The 27475-nt window shown below is 41.5% G+C and overlaps 1 protein-coding gene across 1 annotated transcript; it reads right to left on the reverse strand.

Annotated features, from left to right (window-relative positions):
* Positions 1-2624: 2624 nt before the first annotated feature.
* LOC310659339 (uncharacterized protein) lies at positions 2625-26696 on the reverse strand. Its single transcript, XM_083402561.1, has 5 exons — positions 26627-26696; positions 20705-20798; positions 18347-18447; positions 15988-16115; positions 2625-3081 (listed from the first exon to the last, which is right to left on the reverse strand). Exons 2-5 carry the CDS (start codon positions 20784-20786, stop codon positions 2895-2897), a joined length of 498 nt encoding a protein of 165 aa, XP_083258687.1. The 5' UTR covers positions 20787-20798; positions 26627-26696; the 3' UTR covers positions 2625-2894.
* Between the last annotated feature and the right edge of the window lie 779 nt (positions 26697-27475).

The raw sequence follows: 27475 nt of genomic DNA on the forward strand, positions 1-27475 counted from the left end.
TTAAACCAGACTTGGACCAGGCAGCCCTTCAAAGAGAGGGATGTCCTTTGTAAAGTAGGACACGTGGTCACCTTGTGCTAGTTACATCCTGTTTGGGCTATTGCAATGTATTGTACATGGGCTGCCTCTGAAGACTGTCCAGAAGCTGTAGTTAATTAAAATTACAGCAACCAGATTGCTGAAACTATGTGTGTGAATGATATATTGCCAGTTATGGAATGCCTACACTGGCTTCTGGTCCAATTCTTAGTGCAGTTAGAAAGCATTTGCCTTAATCCTTAAAACTCCTAATAGTTTGGGACCCTGGTGCCTCAAGTACCATCTCTACCTGCATGAACTTGCACAGGTGTTACAGACATTCTCAGAGGCCTTCCTCTAGGTCTCCCCAGTGGAACTCCTCCCGCCCTCCCTCTGGAGTGAGTGGTTTTTATGAGCTCCTATCTTTGGCCAATCTCACCTCCACACATCACTAATGACTCAGTTTATGGCTGAGAGGCTGCTTCCTGGTTGCTACCTCCCAACTCTTCCGCACCTCCTGTGCAACATACCTGGATACTTGGAATAGCAGGTGAGGAAATGGTGCAAGCGATGGGCAGGAAGTTGTGGGGGGGGGAGGGATAAGCAAGAGGAATTGCAACTGCCTTATCTCCTGCTGCCCATCACATCTAATGTCTGGATTGTGAATCTAAGAAGCCACTCAAAGCAGATTAACCAGATGAGCAAGCACCACAGAGGTGATCCCAATGTTTGTGATTCTAAGGCCTGGTCTTAAAATACAGAGGGCATCAACAACCAGGGAGCCACAGCAGAAAGCAGAGCATAGGAAAGGCTTCATGTATTCATACTCCCTGCCTCCTTTATTTCCATTTGCCTACCTCCCACCATCTCATTCTCTATGCTCCCTTTGTTTAGCAATTCCCTCGATTCCCTCTTGCATTCAGTGATGCGCCTTGCTTCAGGGGCCCTTTATAGTAATTTATTCCATATGCTCCTAACCCCTTTTTGTGTAAAATAGTTTTGCCTTCGTTCCCCTCACCCCCTTGTTCCCACCTTTCCATTTTTTAGATCATATCTTTTCAACTCTCTGGTCTTGCAAGTGTAAGGAGCTTGCTTGGATCAATTTTATCAATCCCCTTCATAATTTTTAAAACTTCAGTTGGGTTACACGAAGTCTCTTCCATTCCACTGAGAATACAATCAACTTCCCCAGTCTTTCCTCATAACTTAAATCGTTGAGCTATGGTATCATTTGTATAATTGCTCTACAGTTCTCCCCTGAAGAGCAATTAAACCTTTTCAAGGATATGGTGGCCAGTACAGTAAAAAAAATTACTCAAGGTAAGAATCTCTTTTTTAATAATAATAAAAAAATACCTCAAATAGAAATAACTCAATTTCCTTGATTTGTACAGAAGTTTCCCTAGTATTATTAATTTTCAGTTTTAGTTAAAAATGGAACTGAAATAGCCAATGCATTAAAAATAAAATTCATGTGTATAAATAGATAAAATTAAGGCCAGATACATTCTGGTCACGTGATGTGACAGCTTACAGAAAAGGCCAGATTGTGGGTGGAAGGAAGAGGGTTGGCTGCTTAAATGGCAAGTTAAGCATGGCATATTAAGGCCTAACAGGCCACCTTTGGCCTTCTCAAGGTTCATGGCAATTCTGAAATGAAGACATGAGATCAATTGGCCCTTAATTTCAAAAATACAGAGGAAATGCTGCTATTTTCAGAGTTCCCTCTACGATCGTCCAATATATTCAATTCTATAGTGTTCAGGGCAGAATGAACATTATGCTTTTTGGAAGTGGGCAGCCGTTTGCTTCAGGTCACTGATTGGTAATTAAACCATAAATGTGCAGTGATCATATTTACCCCGGAACAACACATGAAAGAATAATGGAGCAACTTTTACAGTCAAATCCATTCACCTTTGATAACAGTGGCATCATCTTCCCATCAATTTCCCCTTTTTGTACTTGTGTATCAGTTCATACTTTTCCATGTTGTAGTACAGCCATATGTAACATAAACGCTGGTCAGTTCCAGTAGTGTTCTGAACACTTCCTTGTTACACCTATTGAACCCCCAAACACTTTTCTATTCATTGACATATACACCAACACTTCCTTAATCTGCTTTAAGGCAGTAACTCGTACCTTGCCTTGCTGCAGGTCAAGGACTCCAGTTCCCATCAGCCCCAGCCAGTGCAGTCAGTCCAACATCATCCAAGGCACCAGAGGTTCACCAACCCTACTGTAGATTCAGCTCTATGTTCTCATAAAAACAGCACCATTACTTCACATGCTCGTGAGGTGGGCCTGAAGATTAGCAGGAAAAACGATAGTTACATTGGAAAATACAGCCCAATATATTTTGGTGTCTGAGGCAGAAAGTCCCAATGATACCCCTGTGGAGGTCAAAAATATAATAAGCTAAAGAACTGTCAAATTATTATTCGTTAATTGTACTCCAAAATCTGCTGTGTGAGAAGAGAAGTCTCACCCCACCTTCCAGTAATGCCATCTTGTATTTTATCTATGAAACTGCCTCATTGACGTAGAAAGTGGTATGATACTGTGTAGATGCATTTTTATATAGACAAAAGAAGACTGTGGTTGAGGTGAGAGACACCTCTCCTTCTCCACCTTACCAAACTGCACTCCATTGCTTCAAGTGTTTTTATCCAGTCTGGCACACTTCTAGCACGAGTGATGGGTGGCCCAGGAGAAAATTGGCTGAAGCAATGAAGCACAATGAGTTGAGGTAGGAGAGGATTCACCCCATCCATTTCATTTTAGAAAAGGAGACAGTCTCCACCTGTTTTACATATGAAGGTTTAGGATACAAGAATAAATACATCTGGCTTTCATGTCACACCTAGTTTGGCCTACAGAGAATGGTGTAAAAATAATAATAGTGAAATGTGAAATATAAAATGAATCCCTGTTTCCACAAGACCAGTGGCATAGCGTGGGTTGCCAGTATCCAGAGCCATGTGGAAGAGAGCGAAATGGATGAAGTACACATGTGTATTCAACTGTCTAATGGCGTCCACGTCACCCAGGAGATTGCATCTGCAGAGATAAGAAAAGAAAAGCCAACATCAAGTCTCAATGACCGAGTGAAATTATATTCTCTTCATTCCCAACTATCAGGGAATGACCAATTCTATTTCCCATCCAATTCCTCTCCTCTTAAGCAGATCTGAATCACGTGTTAGGGTGAAACATTGGGCCATATGTGAAGTGGTACGTTGAAACGTGTTAGTTTTAGTATCTTGCACACCATATGAGTGAGCGGAACTAACAAAAATCACACAGAACAGCCTTTGAGTTTTCCAACTCAAATGGGCATGGTGTGAATTTCTCCTTAGTCTGAGAGAGGCTCAAACTCACAGCTTCCAGGAAAAGAGCTACTGAGCCACTACTGTATGTTCTCCGTTGCCTACATCTTGCAAAGCACATTGTCGGTTTCCTCATCCAGTAGGCAACAATGACTCAAAACTCTTTCTAGCAAGCAGCAAGATCACTGGTGGGAGGGTTAAGTTAACTCTGCTTTGATATCAAGGAAGCGCTTAAATAATTACCACCTTCATCTTCCCATTCAGCAGTTGTCTGCTCTGCTGCATTCTTTTAAGAGACAACCTGTCTCCTCCCCTAGTTTCAAATCACTCTTGCTTATCCGCAGGTTGCACATATCCATCCTATCTACATTTAGAAAACCATTAATTTACTCCCTAATCATCATCAGAAAGTCATCTCTTAAGTAGCAGTGCAAACATGAAAGCACCCTTTAACATATGATTTCCCCCACACCCCTTCAAGTAAGATGTCTTGGTTTTATCTTGCAAACATGCTCCCCCTCTCCCACTTTAATGTCATTTATACCCAGCACTCCAAATGAAGCAATCTTATGGCATATATATATATATATATATATAGTCTGTTCCCTCTCAGTGTTGCCTTTAACATTACTCCTGGCAGACAAATCACTGTCTTTGGTGAGACAAATTATTCCTGTAACGTATTCAGTTGAGTCTTCGAGTGCCAGCATGTTCTTCCTCATTGTGAATCCCATTGTCTTTTCACTATGTTTATCCTTTGATGTGCTCCATCACCAAAGGTATAGTCAGTGTATATTTTACGATCCTGGCTCCTGCTGTGTATCTTTCTGTCATAATACACTTTTCGTTCTCTCCCCTTATATCTTGCTTATTCCCATCTTTCTCTTCTCCAATGATTATTTAGTACCCAAGGGTACCGAAGGGGCTTGTGCATGTAATCTCAGAGCCGCTGTCTATAATCCTTAAGAACTATTGAGGAAGAGGTGAGGTACCTGCAGACTAGAGGTGGGCAAATGTTGTCTCTATCTTCAAAGGGGGATAAAAAGAAAGACCTGTGTAACTACAGACTGGTCAGGAAAGCTCCTAGAACAGATAATTAAATGGTTGATCTGTGAGCACTTAGAAAAGGATGTTGTGGTTCCAAAGACCCAACATGGGTTTCTCAATAACAAGTCACACCAGACAAATCTCATTTCTTTTTTCCACAGAGTTACAAGCTTGGTGGATCATGGGAATGCTGTGGATGTAGTGTATCTTGATTTCAATGAGGGCTTTGACAAAGTTGATAAAATGTGGGCTGGATGAGGTAACTGCTAGTTGAATTTGTAGCTGGCTGACTGACTGAACCCAAAGAGTGCTCACTAATAGTTCCTCATAATCTTGGGGAAATTGAGGGGATGCTCATCAAATTTGCAGATGACAGCAAACTGGTAGGGACAGCTAAAGCTGCTGAAGACATATGCAAAAGGCCTGCAAGGAAATTTGTTAGATAAATACTTATTGTGCCTTTCACCAAATGATGCTCAATGCCGATAACAGCAATAATGTAAATACAATTTTTAAAAAAGCAGTAGCATACTAAATAAGTCAAGTATAAAAACAAAGCAGGTAAAACATCTATAAAACAAGCAGTTTAAACCAACTAAAACACATACTTGCAAGTCAGCTTCTTCAAAGGCCTGTCTAAAATTGCACTCTTGTTTCGCATAGTAACCAAAATGAAAAACATATAAAGAAACTCATTTGATAGCACCATTCCCCTAGGTTCTGATGACAGATGGGATTGGATTCAGCCCTAGAAGGTGGATTCATTCAGGAACTGTGTCTCCATACCTTTGCCAATCCAATGAGATTTATATTCAAGAAGGGAGCTTCATTTGAAAACTAGGCATTGCGTTAGCTTGTACAGCATCTGCTTTCAACATCTGCAAAAAAGATGGAAGATTTTTCAACATCTGCTCCACACACCTACCTGACAATTAAGAAGATTAGCTCATATATTTGCCCCTGAAGACCTTAATTTATCACTAAATTGGATTTTATGTTTCCAAATGTAGCTCCCTTATTGAATATAAATCTTGTTGGATTGGCAGCCGTATGCAGAGATGATTCCTGGCTGAATGAAGGTTCTAGGACTGAATCCAAGCCCATCTCCTGCCTCCCTTTAAAACAGCAACCCAGCAATGACCCCAAGTGACAGGTGCTGCCAGAATCTGACTTCTTAATTGTCAGGAAGGAATGCAATGCATTATGTTCATATACGTAGAGTAGGGCCAAAATGTGTTATGTACATGCACCTAAAAGTAATGTACATCCCTGTGCACTGTGATTTGAAAGAAACATGGCAGGTGTTGAAGAGGAGCCTTTTATGTAATGCATTTTCTTCAACAACAATCCCAAGTGAAAACAACTTTTAAAAGAAGCTTCTCTGTACAGTAGCCTCAATCCAGCTAATGTTTGCCACCACTAAGTTCCACTGAAAGCAGCAGGGAGTGAAATTCATATTTACTGATTTGTTCCAGTAGGGTTAAATGAGAGTTATGACTCACTCGTAGAGATGGGAGAATTTGTCAATTTCTGTTTCTTTCGGTTGCTGTTTTTTTTCCAATCTGAAGTTCAGTTTTCCACATATCCACATCAGTTTCCAATTTTTAAGCAAGTCATCATGAAAATTACTCGGCATTTTTATGCAAATGTCTCCAAATATGCACATTTTGGTATGCAATTTTGCCTAACGTATCCCTTCCGGCAAAGCAATTTTCTGCAATAAAATGCATTATGTTTTCAGCCATATATGCATTTTATGCACCTTACCCTAGGATATGCATTTTTGTACATGTTGCATGGCTAGAAAACTGCACTGAAAAATTCAGAAACATGTTAATTAGGTAGGTTTACCTATAAATGTGAATTGAATTTTTCCCCATTCCTACTTACTAGTTATGCTTGACCTTAGCTGGATCAGGGCCTTCAGCTTTCTATGATGAGGTGGGTTACTTAGTCTACCATTTACTCCTTAAAGCAATCTTTCTCTGATCCTACCAAAGGACCACTGCTTGTCCGTCCATTGGATTACTTGACAGCTTCTTAACACACAACGTGAGAAATGCAGGCACTGATAAAACCATTTGGAGCACAATTTGCCACGAATTCCTCCTATGCTCACCCCACTGAAATGAATACTCGTACAAAGTTCCCATTCATTTCAATGGAGCTTTCAGGGGAGAACTTTCTGGTGGATTATACCCTTAGCTTTTATTACAACTTTTCCTTTCCAATTTTCTATTTGTAATGAGTGCATAAAAGATCCCCTTTTCACCCTATTGTTTTTGCTCTAAAAGCCACTTTATTCTTAATAAAAGGAATAATAAGTGCCAGTTGTAAAATAATTTGTCAATCACTTCCAGCACTTGCAATTGTAAAACACCTTTCTTTGGACCTCTCGGAGTGCTTTAGAAAAGATAAAAACAAATAAAATAAAATTACAATTACACTTAAATGGCAGAATTAAAATGATCAGTTTTAGATCACCTGAATTTTGTTGCTACCATTTGACAAGGGGAAATTGTTCGACTGAACTCCCTGGAAGGAGCTGAAATGCACAACAGTCTGGCCTATTCTGATCTTTGAATGAGCTTTTCCACAGGACCCTCATTAGGGACAAAGTTGAAGCTGAGCTGAAAAGCGCCTTATGCCCCTACAATTGAGGGCATTCAGTTGATTTCAAATTTAACTTCCCTGCTATTCCGTTGAGGTTCTTTTTCCTTTAAAGGAGTCTAATTGAAAAGAAGGGCAGAGTGAATAATTTCTAGGATTAGACGAGATAAACGAACTGGAGGATAGAATGGGTGCTATGGGGCGATGAGATTTTAAATTCCATGTTCACACACACAAAAATGTGTTTGTAGTCCATTGCGTCCTGAGGCTCGCAGTGCCCCACACATGGCTCTCCCTTGTTGGCATGAAGGGACAGTGAGCACTTCCAGACAACCTGTTTATTGGGCAGTCATCCTGATTTGTTTGCTGAGAGATTAGACAATGTTGGCTATTCGATGAGCATTCATTCTGGTTTCTTTGTGGGCAGGTTAGATGACATTGCCTCAAAGCAAGTGTTATCCTACCCTTCCCACTGCATCCCCCTGTCATTTCCCTTGTCACAAAAAGTTCACTTTTTGGGGGGGAGGAGCGAGTTTGTTGCACAACAGCTCAAAGTAAACTATAATCAGGAAATAGATGAAATTTGCTTGTCTAGCTGTACCTCCAGAGCAGTTTTAGCCTGCCAAATTGTAGGCCAATACTTCCAGAGGTTATCATGAAGGGCACCGTTAAAGTTTGAGTTTAAAAAAACAAAAACAAAGCAGAAGTCTCAAACAGGCACATTGTCTTCCAAGATAATAAAACTTGTAGTCCAAAACATCTTGAGGAAAGCTGCTCAAGATTATTCCAGCTATTAGCTGGCCACCAATATAATCTTTCTGCCCTGCAACTCCAGATACTTTGGACTGCTACCAATTTTATGGGTACATTTCAGGCACAGATTGTTATGTAACATAGGTCTGGAGGCAGAATACACAAGCTCAAAGTTGATGAGCTACAATATGAAAATTTCCCTCAATTACCTGTGGGGTAAACCATATTTTACCGCCACTAATAATACTAATCATATGAAAAAGAAGACACATAACAGCAACAAGGTAAGGCAGAGATCAGTGTGAATTTCTTGCAGCCAGTTGAGACAATGGCATTTTTATGATTAATGAGAATATTTTAATGGCTGGTTCTTTATTTACAGGAGTAGCCAAATAATCACAAACAGAAGAATGTAATGATTACTAATTCTACAGCTGTACAGCACTGAAAACATTTTAAAAAAAAAAAAAACCAGGCATGCTCGTTCTATTAATAGTCCTTTTTAAACATGTTTATGTCAATTACTAAAACAAGATTGAACAATGTCAAAAAACATTACCGTTTAAAAACTGTCGTCTTTTCTGTGTTTTCATCTGCAAAGCATTAGGGTTTGTAAAATAGTTTTGACTGGGAATATGTATGCGTCGCCATGAAGACTTCCATATGTGCACAATGCTATTTGTGTATTGGATTGTGTGGTGCAAAAGTAAGGCAGCTAAGGATTTTCAAAAGGAATCTACAATTTGGGAGACAAACATCTCCACAGTGCAGGGCACCAGCAGGATAAAACTGAGCAACTGCTAATCAGAAGCATATTGTGAGGGGCTTGACGAGGGCGCTGTGTGGAATCATGAGTTGCCTCGATTTGCTTGCAAATTGAAAATTGACCGTGTAACACGCTTTCCCGCCCTGTGTAACATATTTCCTTGCTCTTCCATTGGGCAGCTTCACACATGCCTATTCATCACTTCCTTGCTCAACATTTATACACCTACTCAGAAGTAATCCCTATTTATTTCGCTGGCACTTACTCTTCCATAAGTGTGTTCAGGATTTATGACAGCCTCCGAGACTCGGAGCTTCTGTGTAACTAGACTCCACTGAAAACTGTTGGGTTTGAGGTGAGGTGACATGAAAGGTCTCTCTATGGCAATAGGCAATGGAAAGTCATCCTTGCCGCCGCAGTTATCAAGTGTGAACCAGGCCATTGACTAGTCATTTGTCACCAGCATAGTGGAGTAAAAGACTTGGCAGCAAGCAGTCTTGTTTCCCTTGTTGCTCAACCTCAAGAACCCAGAGCAGGGGCCAAGAGTTAGTCATATCAATGACCCAATGAGGTAGCTTAGATTTACTTCATGGCAGAGTAGAGGCCTCAACCTGAGCTCATTCTGGACAATAGGGATGGGGGACACATGGCCTTCCAGATATTGCTGGATGATAACTCCCATCATCCTTGACCATTGGCCATGCTAGCTGCAGCAGATGGAAGCTGGAGTTTAACATCTGGAGGGACAAGAGTTTCTATCTCTTACTGTGCTGTACCAGTGAAATTCTTGAGTACCAACAATTCCTGCTCTTTTACATGAATGAAAAGACATGGATGGGTAGACAGACAGACAAACAGACAGATAGTAGAAACTTAGGTAAGCTTGTTTTGGATCTTGGCAGGATGCAGTTAATCACTAAATGTGTGTGGACATGTATGTGTATAATGTCTGGAATGAAACTTCAAGAAGAAACAAAGAAGAAAATTGGTGCATTGGCTTCTGAATAGCCAGGTGCCATGAGCCTGACAACTAAAGTTATGACTGTAGGTGTGTTCTCTCCCTAGAATAATTGAAAGTGAATTCAAGATTTATAAGCTCCAGAAGTCCTGGCTAGAGCAAAGCTCAGGTGCGTAATCCACTGCTCAGTATTCAGGAAGAAAAACAACAACAACAGCAACAGATCTATGACCCAAATGTCCCGGCAAATAAACCTTGAGGCAGAGTGAAGACTGGTAGCACGGATGATTTTCACTGTTTCACTTCAAAGGTTGTATAATATTTGAGCAGATTATATACTCTTTTAAGCAGCTAAGAAGGTTAGGTGATTTGGAGCGTGTAGTTTTATACCCCACGTTAACTCCAAGTTTAAAGCTTTAAAATAGCACATGCCAGCTGACCTATGGCTCCATACCTTCATATGGCCAGTGGGGAGTAGGGTGGGGAGATACACTATTGCCCATCTTGACCTCCATCAGCCCCACCATCCCAACACAGCAACCCTAACCATTCCTAAATGCATGCTGAAAAAATATCCTGACAGCAGTGCTGTTAGGTAATTTCAGACTATGAACTCCATGATCTTACAGGGATGGATCCTCTCTTGTTTGTAATGCACATTGCTTTGCTTACTTCACAATGTGGTAGGTCAGCCTTGCTAAATTGGGGTGGGGTGGGTCATGGGCTTCTGCCTGAAAGTTTGACCCTGTAAATCGTCAAACCATCAATTCTATCACGCCGGAGGCCACCTAAATTGTATAATTTCTCATATCAATTATTGATATTATTAATTGTATTATAATTTGACATTGTTATAATGTGGCTATTATGGGATTATTGTAATTGAAAACTAATAAAAAATATTATATAAAAAGAAAGTTTTACCCTGATAGCACCACAGTCTTCTGGCCGCATTATGCAGCAATCTGACACCCACTTTACAGCACAGCCAGCTAAAATGGGCATTCAATTCCCTGCACAGTTAAGGACAATTTTCAGTCCTGTGAATCATCCTTTAGTTGTTACTCCTTGAGCAGTATTGTTCAGAATTTCTTGGCTATTATTAGACCATTTATTTATTTATTGAGCATTCATTTGGATCCTTTATCTATATAATCACACTTCTTTCCCCTGAGTGATAAAATCCATTGAAAACAGCACTCAGAGATTTGAGCAAGGTATAGTTTTGTGTTGATAAATTCTACCTATGGCTGTATCTTTTCAAATACTAGTTTGAAATTCCTGCAGTTGTAATGACAAAAGACAGCACCATTAAAAAAAATGAAGGTTTTTTTTAGCTCAAATGACAGTTAAATAGAGGAAGTGATTATACATTTTAATAAAAAAAATTTCTAAGAGGGAAAGACAGGAAATTAGACACCATATTAGTATAAAGACACTGTTATCACATCAAATGGTTCTTTTAAACTTCCTGATGTCCTCATTTAGTCTTTCTGGTGTACCCAGGAAGTTAAGGAATGTGTTATTATATGTTGTTATATTTGTATTCTACAGAGAAGGCTTAGATGCAATTGACTTACAGAAATAAGTCATTATTTTCCGTGGTTTCTATATAGTTGGCACTGACAATGATGTCTATCCTACCTAATAGGAACCCCAAACCAAATACAATGGTGTTTAAAGGAAAGAACTGGAAAATGGACCATTTTTCTTCTACTGAATCTAGACACACAAAGGCAAGATTCTCACTATGCTCAGTCATTTCCCCAGAGATTCACAAACCCCTCCCCTTTTCTGGTTGCACACTGGTCTTGGTGTGGAAATCTTGGCTTACATTAAGCCAACATTCGCCCATAAACATCTGAAGCAGAAAATTCTGGCTTAATGACAGTTAACAAACCAGGTTAATAAGCCAGGATCTGATCTGACTTGGCCTCAGGCACAGAAGTTCCATTTCCAAGGTTCCTCAGGGAGGACGATTAAACCATTTTAAGTCTCTATCATTGTAGTATGGATCACATAGGCAACACCTATTCCTCACTTTAACAAAGGGAGCACGGAAGAAGCCACTTCTTAAATGAAATAAAAATCTCTCCCCACCTGTTATGATTGGGTCCAACATTTTATGTCAGACTCCCAAATTGTCGCTTGTTTAAAATGTCCATTTACTAAATGCAGATATTTGGAAAGGAATCAGCATATAATAAAACCTGTACTTTGACTTTGGGAAATTCATCACAGTAAAAACTGGAATAAAGAAAGGAAATAATAATTGAGGAAAATAATAATTGGAGCCATGACACACTGAGTCTCTTGTGTGGATTACAGTTCTTAAATAGGTCTATTAAGGTGGGTGGCATCTATAGCTAGCAATTCATCCATTGGGAGATTGAGACTTCAGCCTTGCTGCACTTAAGACATGGGCACAAAGTGGCCTCAACACCTCCTGACCAATTTTTATCAGTTTGCGCCCCCATTGGACCACCCCTGTCATACACCTTACAAGCAAGAAGATGATTTCACTTTTAACGCTCATGAAATCTTCCTGTACTCTCCTTTTTAAAAATATAGATGACCCCATATATTAATATTTGCATTTTCTTCTGCTTCATACTAAAGTATCATGGTGGACAGAATGGAAAAGTCAACATTATCAGGCTGATCTAAAACATTACACTTGCTCCACTTGTGACTATACTGCATTTTTGCCATCTGTTTCTTTCCATAATTAAAATCATTGTTGATTTTATTCTCTATCAGGCTCAGTATTGGGGAAATGTCATTTCCCTGCAACAGATGCTTTGAACATGTGGCTATTTACAACAACTGTGTCTTTTATTATTGCACAGTAAAACAATCATCTGGATGCAAATTCTAAAGGGGTGGCTATTCTAAGTCTGCTGCTGCAAACACAAAGAAGAGTTGTGGTACCTTGCAAGACCAATAGTAGGTTGGCAGTGCAATTCAATGCATATTTGCTCAAAAATTAGCCCCATCATGTTCAGTGGGATTTACTGTCAGAGATGCGGGTGGTGCTGTGGGTAAAAGCCTCAGCGCCTAGGGCTTGCCGATCGAAAGGTCGGCGGTTCGAATCCCCACGGCGGGGTGGTGCACTCCCGTTGTTCGGTCCCAGCGCCTGCCAACCTAGCAGTTCGAAAGCACTCCCGGGTGCAAGCAGATAAATAGGGACCGCTTACTAGCGGGAAGGTAAACGGCATTTCCGTGTGCGGCTCTGGCTCGCCAGAGCAGCGATGTCACGCTGGCCACGTGACCCGGAAGTGTCTCTGGACAGCGCTGGCCCCCAGCCTCTTGAGTGAGATGGGCACACAACCCTAGAGTCTGTCAAGACTGGCCCGTACGGGCAAGGGTACCTTTATGTAGATACATAGACTTCAGTTCTCTATACATTTGCCTGGGGATAGGCCACAGTGATACTTGCTTCAGAGTAAGCACGGTTAGAATTGTAATGTTATTTTGGCACAAACGTCTACATTCTACAGCACAGATTTGTATAACAATAAATCTGTTTGATATTCATCTGTTTAAGGTGCCACAAAATTCATTTTGTTATCTTCTCCTCACTTACCTGTGATTAAGCCCCACCAAACCCAGTTGGATTTACTTCTAAGTAGGGATTGTGTTAATCTGTCAATTTTGGTTTCTCATATTTCTAATTCATATTTCCATATCACTTTATTTGTTTGGCCCTCTTGAAATTTCATCATCACTTTAGGGCGAATTTCTCCAAATATTCACATTTTTGTATGGCATTTTGTCCAGTGCAAACATTTTTGCAGAGCAATTTTCCCCAACGTAATGAATTTTTGTGTGTAAATTTCACTGATCTGAGCATTTTAATGCACACTTTACCCTAGACAACACGTTTTTGCACACACTGGTTGGCTGGAGAAACGCATTGCAAAATTCGGATTTTGAACTGTGTTTCAGTTTATGTATTTGTTCAGCAAGTGCAACTGGGGAAGATTGGGAAGATTATGTGCGATTCGAATTCTAATTTCTCCTTCATCTTTGCTTCTGAGTAGACGTGTATAAGATTGTGCTGTTAGATTGGTATCTGCTCCCATTTATCAGCTTCTCGGCTTCCAGACCTGCCACTGCAATAACTAGGGCGTTACCTTCATCTCCCAGGCACTAAGAGGTTTAGAATGTGCCTGGAGAGAGTTTAGGGTCTGGCAGAGTAGCTCATATCTGTTCATCTCCACAAACAATCCCTGTAAATTTAAAGCAGAAAAAAGGGGGGGACCTGCTGCTGCCATTCAGCAAGGAGTCTATTATGAATCCCTAGGTGGCATGCAAAGCATTTAGACTCATTTCATTCATATGTCAGGTAAAGACTTTCATTTAGAAGTGAGATGAATACTGAATAATGGATCTTTTGAATAATGTAATTAAGAATTCATTAAAGCAGCCTTTTAAAACCCTGCAAAATGCAGTGCATGTACAGTATACCTCCCAGCCCTAAAACCAGGAAAATGCAGTATGGAATTAAAATGAATTAACAGGAGGGGGAAAAAAACAATGTAGAAAATGCTGTTTAGAAAATCCACCTTTTGAAGCTAAATGAACAATCGGTAAAACGACGCAGGCTGCTTTCTTTTTCCCTCCCACAGCTTGTGAGCTGTCAAGAAAGAGCTTGGTATTTAAGATGAGCTTATTCCATGTTGGGACAGAAGGAACCAATCTAGTCGAGGTGGAAAGAAGCATCCTAATCCTAAATTACTGCACTGCCTGAGCATCTGCGGTGTCAATGCCCTCGCAATAGTCCCCTATTTGAGGCAGATTTTGGGTGATAAGGAGGCCTGGTTCCTTGGCTTCTCAGAAGAGTGGGTGTACGCATCTCCAATCCTTTGACACCACAGACTCCATCAGTGTTGAACCTCTTCTAACAGCCTCTTTGGCAGGCTAACCTTCTTCCTGCCTGTATCCCCTCTGATCATAAACACTACCTTGCTCTGCTGTTTGGCATGACCAAAGGACAGTGCAGAGGAATGTCTACCAGAACGGTTGATGCAAGGCTGAAGGTCAGGAATTCTGTTCTTCTGGTGAGGAGGGGGGCTTTTATCTAGCCTACTCAAGCAGACTAGCCCATCTCAGTCACAGAAGCAGGGGCTTAACAAGTGGGCTTTGTTACCTCGTCTTCCCAGAGCGAGACTAGGGTGGTCTTCCGTCCATCCTTTGGTGAAATAGCAAGGATGTGGATGGGGAAAGAGAGGCTTAGAAACCTTTGGTGTGTTTAGTCAGGTGAATTGGCCATTTATGTACCTGGTAGAGCAACAGAAGGGTGGGTCAGGGCAGTGGTGTGTCAAAGGAAGTAACTGGTTTTGGTAGACTGTACAGGAGTTATTTAGTTATTTCCATTTATGAATTAGTAAAGGTAAATTACTACTACTACTACTACTAGTAGTAGTAGTAGTCTACAAAGGGTTCAAGGCCATCTCTATCCCAAAACTGTGACAGAAACCAGACTGATATGGATCCAGGTGATCAATTTCATCCAAAAGTGCCTGGCTATGACTCAGAAATGGCAAATTAGAGACTGGCCTTTAGTTGCCAGTTTCAGCAGAGTCCAATGATGGTCTTTTAAGCAATGGATTGACCACTGTCTCTTTCAAGGCAGCTCGAAGACGCCTCTCTATCAATGAGGCCCTAGCCACCATATTGACTTGGCTAGAAAAAAGTTGGCTGATATCAGCTATGAAGTGCAATGGTCACTCCCTCCTGGTACATATCAGACAGGCCCTGCTTCTTTTGTCCAACACCTTGCTTTTTCAACAAGCCTTTTAAGCAGAGACCTTTATTCCAGTCTGTATTGGGCCTCCAATCGTTTTCACATCATTATACATATGTGTTTGTGTGTGTGTGTGTGTGTGTATGAGAAACTGTATAATTGTTTTTATAGCTGATGCTTTTATTGTGAAACCGCCGCTTTTGATATATTTGATGGGAAGCAATTAAACCACAGAGCCTAGGACTTGCTGATCAGAAGGTCAGCAGTTCGAATCCCCGTGACAGGGTGAGCTCCCGTTGCTCGGTCCCTGCTCCTGCCAACCTAGCAGTTCGAAAGCATGTCAAAGTGCAAGTAGATAAATAGGTACCGCTCCAGCGGAAAGGTAAATGGTGTTTCCATGCGCTGTTCTGGTTCGCCAGAAGCGGCTTAGTCATGCTGGCCACATGACCTGGAAGCTGTACGCCGGCTCCCTCGGCCAATAAAGCAAGATGAGCGCCGCAACCCCAGAGTCGGTCAAGACTGGACCTAATGGTCAGGGGTCCCTTTACCTTTACCTTTACATTAAAGGAAGGAGAGGAGGAACAAGTCCTTATTGAGTGTCCTAGACTTCTCTGAGTACCTGAATAAATGATTTGACAATTAACAGATGTGCATGGATTAGCCGCATTACTGCATAAAGTCTACACTCTTCTGCCCATGTAATAGGTTGCCACAATCTATACTTGGGGGGGGGGGGACGACCCAAGAAAAGTACCTTGACATGAGGATGCTAGTAGGGTGGCCTTCCAACCCTTTGTGTATTCCCTTTATCTTAAAAAGGGCATGCATTCCGACACCAGTTTCGACACCGAAGTAGATCCGGAACTCCATTTGAGCATTTGACTATCGGAAGTTAAGAGAAAAGATAATTAACGAACAGGCAAATGTAGCTGAAATTCTCTGATAGCGCATGTAGTTAATCAATTGCCATATGTGCCACTCAGACTAGGCTGAGCTGCAGGCAATTCTTTCTTCTTATGGTTAAGAGACTGGAGTATGCCTTATGCAGCTGAGAAGCCAACCGGGCCCAGAAAGGTTCCACAAGCCAGCAGTCATAGAAGCAATGTTGTAAAGAATAAAGCCCAGAGCTAGAAATTAGTCAAAGGGGGGTGGGAAGCTATGATATGTTCTACATTACAGTTTTTATTCTGTTTGGGAATCCACTTCTGAATATTTCAGGCAGGCAGCATCTCACAGCTCATCTACATATCCACTGAGAAGCGCTGAGCGGAAAAAAATTACTCTTTGTTCTCAAGTACAGAGCTAAATTGGCTCACAACTCAGCGCTATATTTTGGCTCCTAAAAAAACAGCATGAACTTCATGATGATTTTAGAAAAGCCTCTAATCTTTGCTCTTGTTAAACTAAACTGAAGGAATTATCATATGGAATCTATTCAAATGTCGGCATTAATAACACATGGCAAATTGATATTTTATTCCATCCAACAGTGATGCTCTATTTTATGTTATTTTATGGCCCTTTATTTATTTAGCAGTTGTCTCCTGTAATTTTAAGGGCAACTGTTTCAGATTATGCACAGCCTGGCTCTGGGAAATAACTGGAAATCAGACTTTAGTCTGTGCAATCAGTATCCTGTTTTCTCTTTTCATCTTGTCCACCTCTGTATATATCTGTCTCCTTGTCGATCCATCTCGACATTTTAAAATATGCTGCTCTGCCTTGGCATTAGCAGATAATGCCAATTAAATCAGGGAATGGATCCCACACTGAAACTGCATTTATGACAGTGGGGTTGTGAGACTGTAAAAATATCAGCTATCAGTTTCAATTAAAAGTTTCAATACTTAGCAGTGTTTCCCTCCCCTCTCTTACATATTTAATAGCAGTTCATTGCATCCTGGGCCATGAACTAAAATGCTCCATTACATGGGATATAAACAAATATCCCAGAGATCAGTTTATTTGAACCTAAATAAAAGGGGGAAATTATGAATTTTGTGAACGAAACATTACATTTGATTGCTTGAATTTAAGAGAAAGGCAGTGCATTTAAAAAAAAATAAAAGGGAATGGCCAGCTGGAGCAACTTTTGTCAGGAAAATATTGCCCTAGAAGTGGGTGGTTCTTGCAAGGCCATAAAAGGCCATTTCAGACCCTCCAAGTGTCCCTGTTTTCCAGGGACGTCCCTGATTTAGAGAAGCCATCCCAGTTTCTGTTTTGATCGTGGAATGTCCCGCTTTTCCTTAGGATGTCCCTATTTTCACTGGAGAAATGTTGGAGGGTATGGGAGGATGTCCCTGTTTTCATTGGAGAAATGTGGAGGGTATTGAATTATCCAACTCCCAAACCGTCTGTTTAAATGGCCTTTGTGGGTGACCCTGAACAGTCTTGGGACTATTGGATAGGGAAGGGGAGAGAAATTTAACTCTCTGTGTCCCTTTCACAGCCTTGACAAAAATCACCTCTTCAAAGCTACTGTTTATATTTCAAGGGAACCTCCCATTGATCAGACTTTGCCAGTGGTTTTTGTTTTCATAACAGAAAGAAATGTATTGCATTCTCACAATTAACACCGCATCTAGTTTGGCTTTCAGGGTATCAATGCAGCTGAAAAGCATCAAGAGCACATTGTCAAGGGCAATGGGTAGGCAGACTTGGAAGCGGCCAGGTGGTGGCTTAGGAGAATGACTTCAAGAAGCCAGTCACATAGTAGGGCAACTCTCTTCAATTTTGTCTTTCGGTTTCTTCTCATTTTTAGCTGCTTGAGGATGCTGATAAAGGAAACATCCATGAAAGACAGAGTCAGTATGAGGCGAGAGGCTCTCTTGTCAATGGGGCATTCTGTCATGCCCTCTGGAAATTAAATTAGCTGCCCAATACATTTGGATTTGATCAGCTATGAGATCTCATGTGAACAGGTTCGTGCCTTTCCACCCACCCTTCAAAATAGTTTGTTAATGCTGGATAAGGCAATTGGGCTCTGGGCTTTCACAATCTTAAAGCTCTTTCAAACAGCGGCTTCAATGCCCTGGCAGCAGTTCATCATCAGAAAGTAATCTTAAGGTTGTGACATGAACTAACAAAAGGCAGGCAGGTAGCGTTTCGCTCACCTTGTTGTGCTGAGCCAGAACTGTGGTCCTCTGATCTATGCGCAACTCTGTGTTCTTCAATGACTGAGCACGAGGGGATGACTTGAAAGTACAATAGTTCCCTTTAATTTGAAGAAATTTACAGGTGTTCAGTTATTCCTTCTAACTCTTAAACTACTAAACTGTTTTCTGTCACTTTAACTGATTTTAACAAATATAAGTTGGTGCTTTGATTATTCATTTTTCTCCTTGGTGTTACACACCTTCCCCATCCATGACATTTGTAGTGAGTTGTCACATGATACATGTGAACACCAGTAAGCGGCGCTGCAAAGATAAACAGAGCACTTGAATTTCAAGGTTACCAAACCTGATGTATCCTGGATTGACAGATTGTCACAGGAAATTACCTCATACTGAGCCAGACCATTGGTCCATCTAGTTCAGTACTGGCTATGCTGATTGGTAGTGGCTCTCCAGGATTTCAGAAAGAGGTCTCTCTCAGCCCTACCTGGAGATGATGGGGGTTGAACCTGCAACCTGCTGCATGCTCTACCACTGAGCTCTAAACCTTTCCCAAGGATAATCTCCAGTGGGGACACGATGTTGTCCTAAACAAATGCCATTACTTGTTTGTGTGTCATTACTTGTTTCTTTTTTTAACACACGTGTCAGGGAACTGCCATCATCTCAGAGGCGAGAGGTGGAAGGGCAGTTGAGTTACAGGGAGCCTCTGAAGATTGTGCAAAGCAGCTCTTCCTCCGGAGAGGAGGGAGGCCCCGCCTCCAGTGGGGAAGGGATGCAGGCCTTGGAGGATGCTAGAGAGAGCTGCAACACCGAGCCTGAGCAAAGCCAGGGGGAGGCAGGTCCCCCTTTGCCCACGCGCTCTCTGCGCAGTCGGTTTACACGCAGAGAGGGAAGGCGTAGGATTGGGGTCAAAAGACTGCTATGCTGGGGAAAGTTTAAGGACCGCCCACTCCCAGATTCTGCTAGCGACTGAGCAGACATGGACTTGAGACGCTCTGCACTGTAAAGGTTTTGTACAGATAATAAAACCTGGAAAAGACTGGTGGGAGTCTTGCCTGTTCGCTCTCGAGCAACCACGCCAGCACCTGACAACACGTATTATGATATGTTTGTATCTTTCTTTCCTATTGTATGCAATTAGACACACACACGCACACACATGTGTAGTATTTTTCTAGAAAAAGAGGTGCTCCCCATGAATGCCTCCTTTGATCTCTTATAATGGCAATGGCACCCAACTGAGAGGTGCTGGAACTGAGTTCTGGCAAGTTTCAGTGGGAAAAAAGTTCTGTGTGTGTGTGTGTGTGTGTGTGTGTGTGTGCGCGCGCGCGCATGCCATTCAGATAGCCTAAAAATACATATAAAGAAATTTCTCAACCAGTGTATATACTGTTACACACAAGTTGCTCACAGCTAAAAAGATATTGATGCTGCCATCTTTGATAGCACCTATCCAATTGTTTGACAGACACAGGCAGAGGGGAGGCCCATAGGTAGGGCTCTTCCTCTCCAATTCTTTTGGGGGCTGCATGTGGAAAGGAGAACAACCTGAGGCAAGTGGTTGTATATAGAATGATCCATCCCTGAGATCCATTATCAGAGGTCTACTTCAGTGTGCCGATTGCTCTTGCTGAATCTGGGCCAAAGGTGCAATTAGATAATTTTAGTCTCCAGGCTTAATGGTCTTATGGGAAGGGAATATTATCGGGATGGCAATATGCATAGCTCCATGTACTTCCGAATGTGTTAAGCCAGCCTAGCTGCATTTGGACCTCCTATAGTTTCTTCTGTCTAGGGTGCTGGATATTTACCAGCTAGGCTAAGGTACATCTTCTGCCTGAATACCCACACTGTAAATAGGTTCACTCATTAATTTCAAGGCACAGTTAATCCTGATCTGGTATTTCTTATGTTTGATTTTCAGCCACAGGAATATAACAGTAGGAATAGCTAAAGGATAGGGTTCATTTTTCGATAGTATGAAACACAGTGAAAACCACATTGCCTCTTGGTAGTTAGCAGTTCCGAGTGTCTGTAACAAGAGAACTCATAAGTTTCTCTGCAAAGCCCAAGAAAAACTGGCTCCTCTCAAACATAATACGTTCAATATTTTTACATTCTCCAGTTCCTTGAAACCCAAGTATTTACTGTTCTTTGCTTCTTACAGTCATGATGTTAGTATAAAAGGTTGTGCCTCCAGATCTTCAGCATTACATTGTTTTATGTAATTATGTAAACATAGCCCATGAAGGAGTTTCTTGAAAGGTTTCGAGCTGATGTGGCCATTTTGAAAGGAGACTTGTGGACACATAACATTTCCTGGGCCAAACCGTAACAGAGAAACATACTCACTTCGAGCCTTTGGGGGCATCGGCAGCCAATAGCAGCACAGTGTTATTGCATGATCTCCTGCATACTGGCTCATTAGTAACATGAAGACTTTGCTCTGGGAAAGTACAATTTAAGCAATACATTTCATAGCACACTTCTTATTTCTTAACCGGGGTTTCTTTTTCCTAAAGAAAAACAGTAATCTTTTGTTACCACAAATATTGTTTGATGGTCACTGTGAAAGCAAACCAAGAAGCCCACTCATCTCAGTTCTCCTCTAGAGAGACATTGTAGTCCAAGCGTGTACATTTGCCAGAGAACATGGCAAAGGTTATAGAATCATAGAATCATAGAGTTGGAAGAGACCACAAGGGTCATCGAGTCCAACCCCCTGCCAGGCAGGAAACACCATCAGAGCACTCCTGACATATGGCTGTCAAGCCTCTGCTTAAAGACCTCCAAAGAAGGAGACTCCACCACACTCCTTGGCAGCAAATTCCACTGTCGAACAGCTCTTACTGTCAGGAAGTTCTTCCTAATGTTTAGGTGGAATCGTCTTTCTTGTAGTTTGGATCCATTGCTCCGTGTCCGCTTCTCTGGAGCAGCAGAAAACAACCTTTCTCCCTCCTCTATGTGACATCCTTTTATATATTTGAACATGGCTATCATATCACCCCTTAACCTCCTCTTCTCCAGGCTAAACATGCCCAGCTCCCTTAGCCGATCCTCATAAGGCATTGTTTCCAGGCCTTTGACCATTTTGGTTGCCCTCCTCTGTACACGTTCTAGTTTGTCAGTGTCCTTCTTGAACTGTGGTGCCCAGAACTGGACACAGTACTCCAGGTGAGGTCTGACCAGAGCAGAATACAGTGGCACTATAACTTCCCTTGATCTAGATGCTATACTCCTATTGATGCAGCCCAGAATTGCATTGGCTTTTTTAGCTGCCGCGTCACACTGTTGGCTCATGTTAAGTTTGTGGTCAACCAAGACTCCTAGATCCTTTTCACATGTACTGCTCTCAAGCCAGGTGTCACCCATCTTGTATTTGTGCCTCTCATTTTTTTTGCCCAAGTGCAATACTTTACATTTCTCCCTGTTAAAATTCATCTTGTTTGTTTTGGCCCAGTTCTCTAATCTGTCAAGGTCGTTTTGAAGTGTGATCCTGTCTTCTGGGGTGTTAGCCACCCCTCCCAGTTTGGTGTCATCTGCAAATTTGATCAGGATGCCCTTGAGTCCATCATCCAAGTCGTTGATAAAGATGTTGAATAAGACCGGGCCCAAGACAGAACCCTGTGGCACCCCACTAGTCACTCTTCTCCAGGATGAAGAGGAACCATTGATGAGCACCCTTTGGGTCCGGTCAGTCAGCCAGTTACAAATCCACTGAGTGGTAGCAATGGGCTCGTTTCAGTATATCACTCTGTGATTTTTAAGCATGTTGCTAAATGTGCTTTTGAGGATTGGCATAGTGTTGTCAGAGCTAATCCACCAGTAGGCAAACTTCAGTGAAGGCTCCACGAAGTGGAGGGTCAGGGGCAGTAAATGTGTAGGACTCAGGACCCCACTCACTGGCATCTCCCACTGCTGCCGCTGTCCCCCCACTCTTCCCCCTTACCCCACTTTGATCTGTTGGAGCATCAAGGTGATTGATGGGCCCTTCTTGCTCTGGGAAGTGAATGAGATGATTAAAGGGCTTTGGGGGTTGACTGTTGTTTGTGCAGATTAGCATGTGGAATGCCCTCCCAAGGAGATAAGCAACCTTTAGAAGACACCTTAAGGCAGCCCTCTATAGGGAAGTTTTGAATGTCCAATGTTTTATTATCTTTTTGTATATGTTGGAAGCCACCCAGAGTGGCTGGGGCAACCCAGTCAGATGGGTGGTGTACGATGTTCGTGGTGGTGATGGTTGTTGTTGTTAAAATAATATTTTATCAATTTCTGCTGACCTCATAAGTTGGCATTATGTATTGTTTCTCCTTGGGTGAGAAATATATATAAATAATCACAGCACTGTACATTTTAGACTCTTCTTAGAGGTGTGACTATGGACTCTTCCAGGTTGGACGTGACTGGGAGGTGTTGTCATGATGAGCTTCCACACTGCAGAATTTATCACTAAACAGGTGTATATTACTAAGAAAGCTGTGCATAGGTTTGCACCATATTTCTTTTGTGCCAATTGAATAAGCAGTGGAGTCTAACTGGTCCAGATCATTTCTGCCTGGTATCCTTTGCTGAACTGATGCCAATGGCCATTAATCCATCACTGCCTAGCACATATCTGCAGTTCTCAAAAGCTCACACCAGCTACCCATATGATATCATGCCTAGTTCAATGTTCTTGTTTTAATTTACAAGGCCTTAAACAACAAGGACAACCTGCTGGACTTTAATTTATGATAATATGTTTCGTTTATATGATAAATTGGTCTATTTGTTGTTGTTGTTTAGTCGTTTAGTCGTGTCCGACTCTTCGTGACCCCATGGACCAGAGCACGCCAGGCACTTCTGTCCTCCACTGCCTCCCGCAGTTTGATCAAACTCATGCTGGTAGCTTCAAGAACACCATCCAACCATCTCATCCTCTGTCGTCCCCTTCTCCTTGTGACCTCCATCTTTCCCAACATCAGGGTCTTTTCCAGGGAGTCTTCTCTTCTCATGAGGTGGCCAAAGTATTGGAGCCTCAGCTTCCGGATCTGTCCTTCCAGTGAGCATTCAGGGCTGATTTCCTTCAGAATGGACAGGTTTGATCTTCTTGCAGTCCATGGGACTCTCAAGAGTCTCCTCCAGCACCATATAGAATTATATAATCCTTATATTCCTTCTCAGTCACTGAGATTTTGGGGGGAGTCACACTTAGTGGTCCACCATAAGTCAGATATGTGGCTCATATCCACTAAGACCCATGCATTCAGTATTGTGGGTCAAATTCTACAGACTCCTTATGGCTGAGATTAGACAGGCCAATTCCAATTGAACTTTTGGCGCTTACTGAAGACCTTTGTTGTTGTTGTTGTTGTTGTTGTTGTTCCAGCAGGCATTTTAATTGAAATCTGTTTGGTGCCCCCCCCCCCCATTTTAACCAATTTTTATCATTTCTGTATTTTATTTCTTATACACTGTTCAAAGACCATTGTAGTTAAGTGGTAGATAAATTGTTTAAACAAATAAAAAAAATAGAGCACCATGCTGCTTTATTAGATAGCTAAAATCTGATGGCACGTACTTATGTGCCAGTATATTAGCTCATGTGCTGAGTCACAACAATCTCTCAATTTAGGCCTCGAGAGAAAAATTCTCCACAGCCAGGTTCTTGTGGTGGAGGGGAAATGAGTGTAACAGGGACATCTCCTATGTTCCCCATTGCTATGGTATGTATTACAGCAAATTTATCTGAGGAGCACAGGACATAAACCAAAACATCTCTAATTGTTTAGTAATGGCAGTCGATTCTCTGACAGAATCACCTCATCTTTTCTATTAAGAGGCATTATAGTGTGCAGATAATCTCAGTGGAATAATGCAGTGGTGCAGAGGGGCAATAAATCAAATGATAAATTGAGTGTAACGTCGATTATGCTAGCTATGCATAGAAATATATACATTTGATGGTCATTATGACACATGAAATGTTCAAGACCAAGAGTGAAAAATACATTTCAAATTCTCTATATGGGAAAACCTGACAATGATCTGCAGTTTGTGTCTAGCATTAAATTCTATAAATCTGTCAGTGTTTTCCGCGCTGAAAGCCTGATTCTAAACGGAAAGGTCATTATCATTATTAAGTTTTATAAGAAAATCAGTACGTGTACTGGTATCTATTTAATAACTGAGACATCATGAATGTCAGACTTAACACACTTTGCTGGGTGCTAATAACTCTTAAAGTGTACCCTTGACTCGAGTCGAAGGCAGTATTGGAAATTTTATATTATCTGAACTGCCTGGTAGCATTTAAACGTACTTCCTTAATAGCTACGTAAAAATATAGTGACTTCACACAACTTTGGCTGCTTTGAGGCTAGCACCAAAAGGTTATACTAAACATTTTACCTCTTCCCCTCTCTCACCTCCAGTTTCCAAAGACAGTAATACTTGGGCACAGCCATTTATTGTATTTAATGGTTATTTAAATTTCACCTAGGTGAATTGTGCTTGCTACAAAATGCCTGCACCTACGACGGCAATAAAATGAAGGCTTTTATAATCAAAATAAGTGCCCAGCACAGCAACGATATTTTCATCATTGAACAAATATAACTTTTTGACATTGCCATGGTGGAATTGGTGTGGTGTACCCTTAAAATATGTATTTATTCAAGGTTCCCCCCCTTAAAACTTTTGTAATTTTTGCATTATATGATTTTCTAATTCCAATCCAGCGATAACCAGTGATAACTTGTTTCTTTTTCTATTATATATTTAAATTAAAAATAAGGAGATGTAGTTTCTATTAATGAGTTTTGTAGGGGTCTTTTAGTATTATGTCCCTAGGCGACTTCCTTACTCAGCATGAAGTCCTCATAAGAGGTGCTTGTGCACCTGATTAATTCATAAATGGTGTTGAGGGCTGCATATTTCCACAATCCTTGTTAAATCATGGAACTCTGCTATTTCTCTGTAGGATGCATTGCAAATTGTGATGCCCACATTATGCACCTAATCATACCATTCTGTGTCAGCACCAAATTTCCCAAGCATTCTCATTTATATGACATCCATCTCAGGAGCTGGAAAGTCAAGGTCCATCAGTAACATTTATATCAATTGTGAAGAGACAATACATTGCTGAAGTGAAAAGCAGACAGTTTAATATATCACTGATAAAGCAAGAGGAGCACAGTATTTAATGAGTGACCAAAACTAGGATGGTGTTGTGTGTATGTGTATATATCTATATCACACACACGAGTGCTGACATGCAGAATAAATTGGGCACGACCCCCATAAAGATGCACAGAAGTAACATCAACCTTGTGCGGTTTTGCCCCCTTCTGAAATGGACAGCTTATTTACAATCTGCCATTAGCTGCCTTGTCTTTCACTTTATCTCGGCTTTCTTTCATTATGCCCTGAAATCAGGGGTGATAAGGAAGCTGCCACCTGTTAAATAAAGACGTGGGGAGATAGCCAATGTTTTTGGCACCCCACTTGTGCAAATAGGGCTTCCTCTCCTCGCCTGCAGGCCCCTGCTCAAATCTCCTAGGGCCTTCTGGCGGTTCCCTCACTGCAAGAAGTGAATTACAAGGGAGCCAGGCAGAGGGCCTTCTCAGTAGTGGCGCTGGCCCTGTGGAACGCCCTCCCATCAGATGTCAAGGAAATAAACAACTATCTGACTTTTAGAAGATATCTGAAGACAGCCCTGTTTAGGGAAGTTTTTAAGGTTTGATCTTTTATCGCATTTTTTATATTCTGTTGGGAGCCGCCCAGAGTAGCTGGGGAAACCTAGCCAGATTGGCGGGGTATAAATGAGCTATTATTATTATTATTATTATTATTATTATTACTTCTGCAGAGTTGGGGGACCCTCTGAAGCAGATTGGGGGCACAAGGGCTCCATTGCATCCCTTGGCATGTCGCTGGCTCTCACCCAGAATGAAAGATATCACAGCATAAGTTTAACATGCTGCTTTATTGATGATTTGTGAATTAGAAGGCATTCATAAGTCTGAATCCACTTAAATTATTTTTAAAAATATCTCGTTTTCAAACATTATATTTCAGAAGGTACGATCCACAGTCAGCCAACTGGTTTCTCTTCATCATTCCATGCCTGCGTCAAGAATGAACAGTGACTTGAGAGGACGTGCAAAGGCCGTCCCTTCATTGTCACTCCTCAACTCTGACTTTTCAATGGATTGGATCCACAATGTTCATTAAACTTGGTCCCCATTGACAAGTTAGTCACGACATAAGTCTCATTATTTATTTACTCACAGCATTTGCCTCTTGCCCCCTACAACAAAATTCTTTGGGCAGCTTACATCTGCTTTCAGTTGGAACTAAGCCCAACTTACCAAGTCTAGATCCAAGCCTACACATTTGGGAAGATTCAGGCAATCATCTTGACATCATAATGCATTGCGGTGAAGAATGCAGAGACTTAGTTCTTGACCATATATGACCATTGGAACAAAACCAGGAACAGTGTCAGCCGATGATCATAACCTCCAGTGGTTTCCAGAACAAGAGAAGTGTGGATACACATCAACTTACACACTAAGCACATCATTCTTTCCTTCCTGGCAGTGGCAGGCAGCTAGTACATGTCCCTCCAGTTTTTGTTACAGTCTGTTTCTGTTACAGTCACCACTTGGGTGAGGTCCAGGAACAACACGCTGCTCCTTAGATTCATTCTGAGCATCAACAGTGAGACTTAAATATGCACTGGGGTCCCACCAGACTAGATGTAATTTTTTATTTTATTTTTTATTTTATTTTTGCATGCTTATTTTGCCACATGTCATTGACAGAGTAATGTTATGTTACTGGTGGATATATACTTGGCTGTCCACACACCATTTTGCTCTATAAGTTGTTTTGTAATGCTTCCCCAATGATATTGTGTTATTGCTGACTGGAGGGTCTCTCTTGCAATGTAGTGCAAGAAAAGTGGGGCAAAACCAAACCCTGGAATGTCTGTGATAGAAAGTTACAGGATTGCTTCAGGAAACTATGGGATATGTACCAACCGGAAGTAGAACGGCGTATCAGTCCTTGAAACTTTTGCAGGCGCAGTTTTGAAAGCAGGATTGCCGATAACTGCCCCAACACCACCATGAGCAC

Source organism: Podarcis tiliguerta (assembly GCF_965153285.1).
Source record: "Podarcis tiliguerta genome assembly, chromosome: 10".
NCBI classification, from domain to species: Eukaryota; Metazoa; Chordata; class Lepidosauria; order Squamata; family Lacertidae; genus Podarcis; species Podarcis tiliguerta.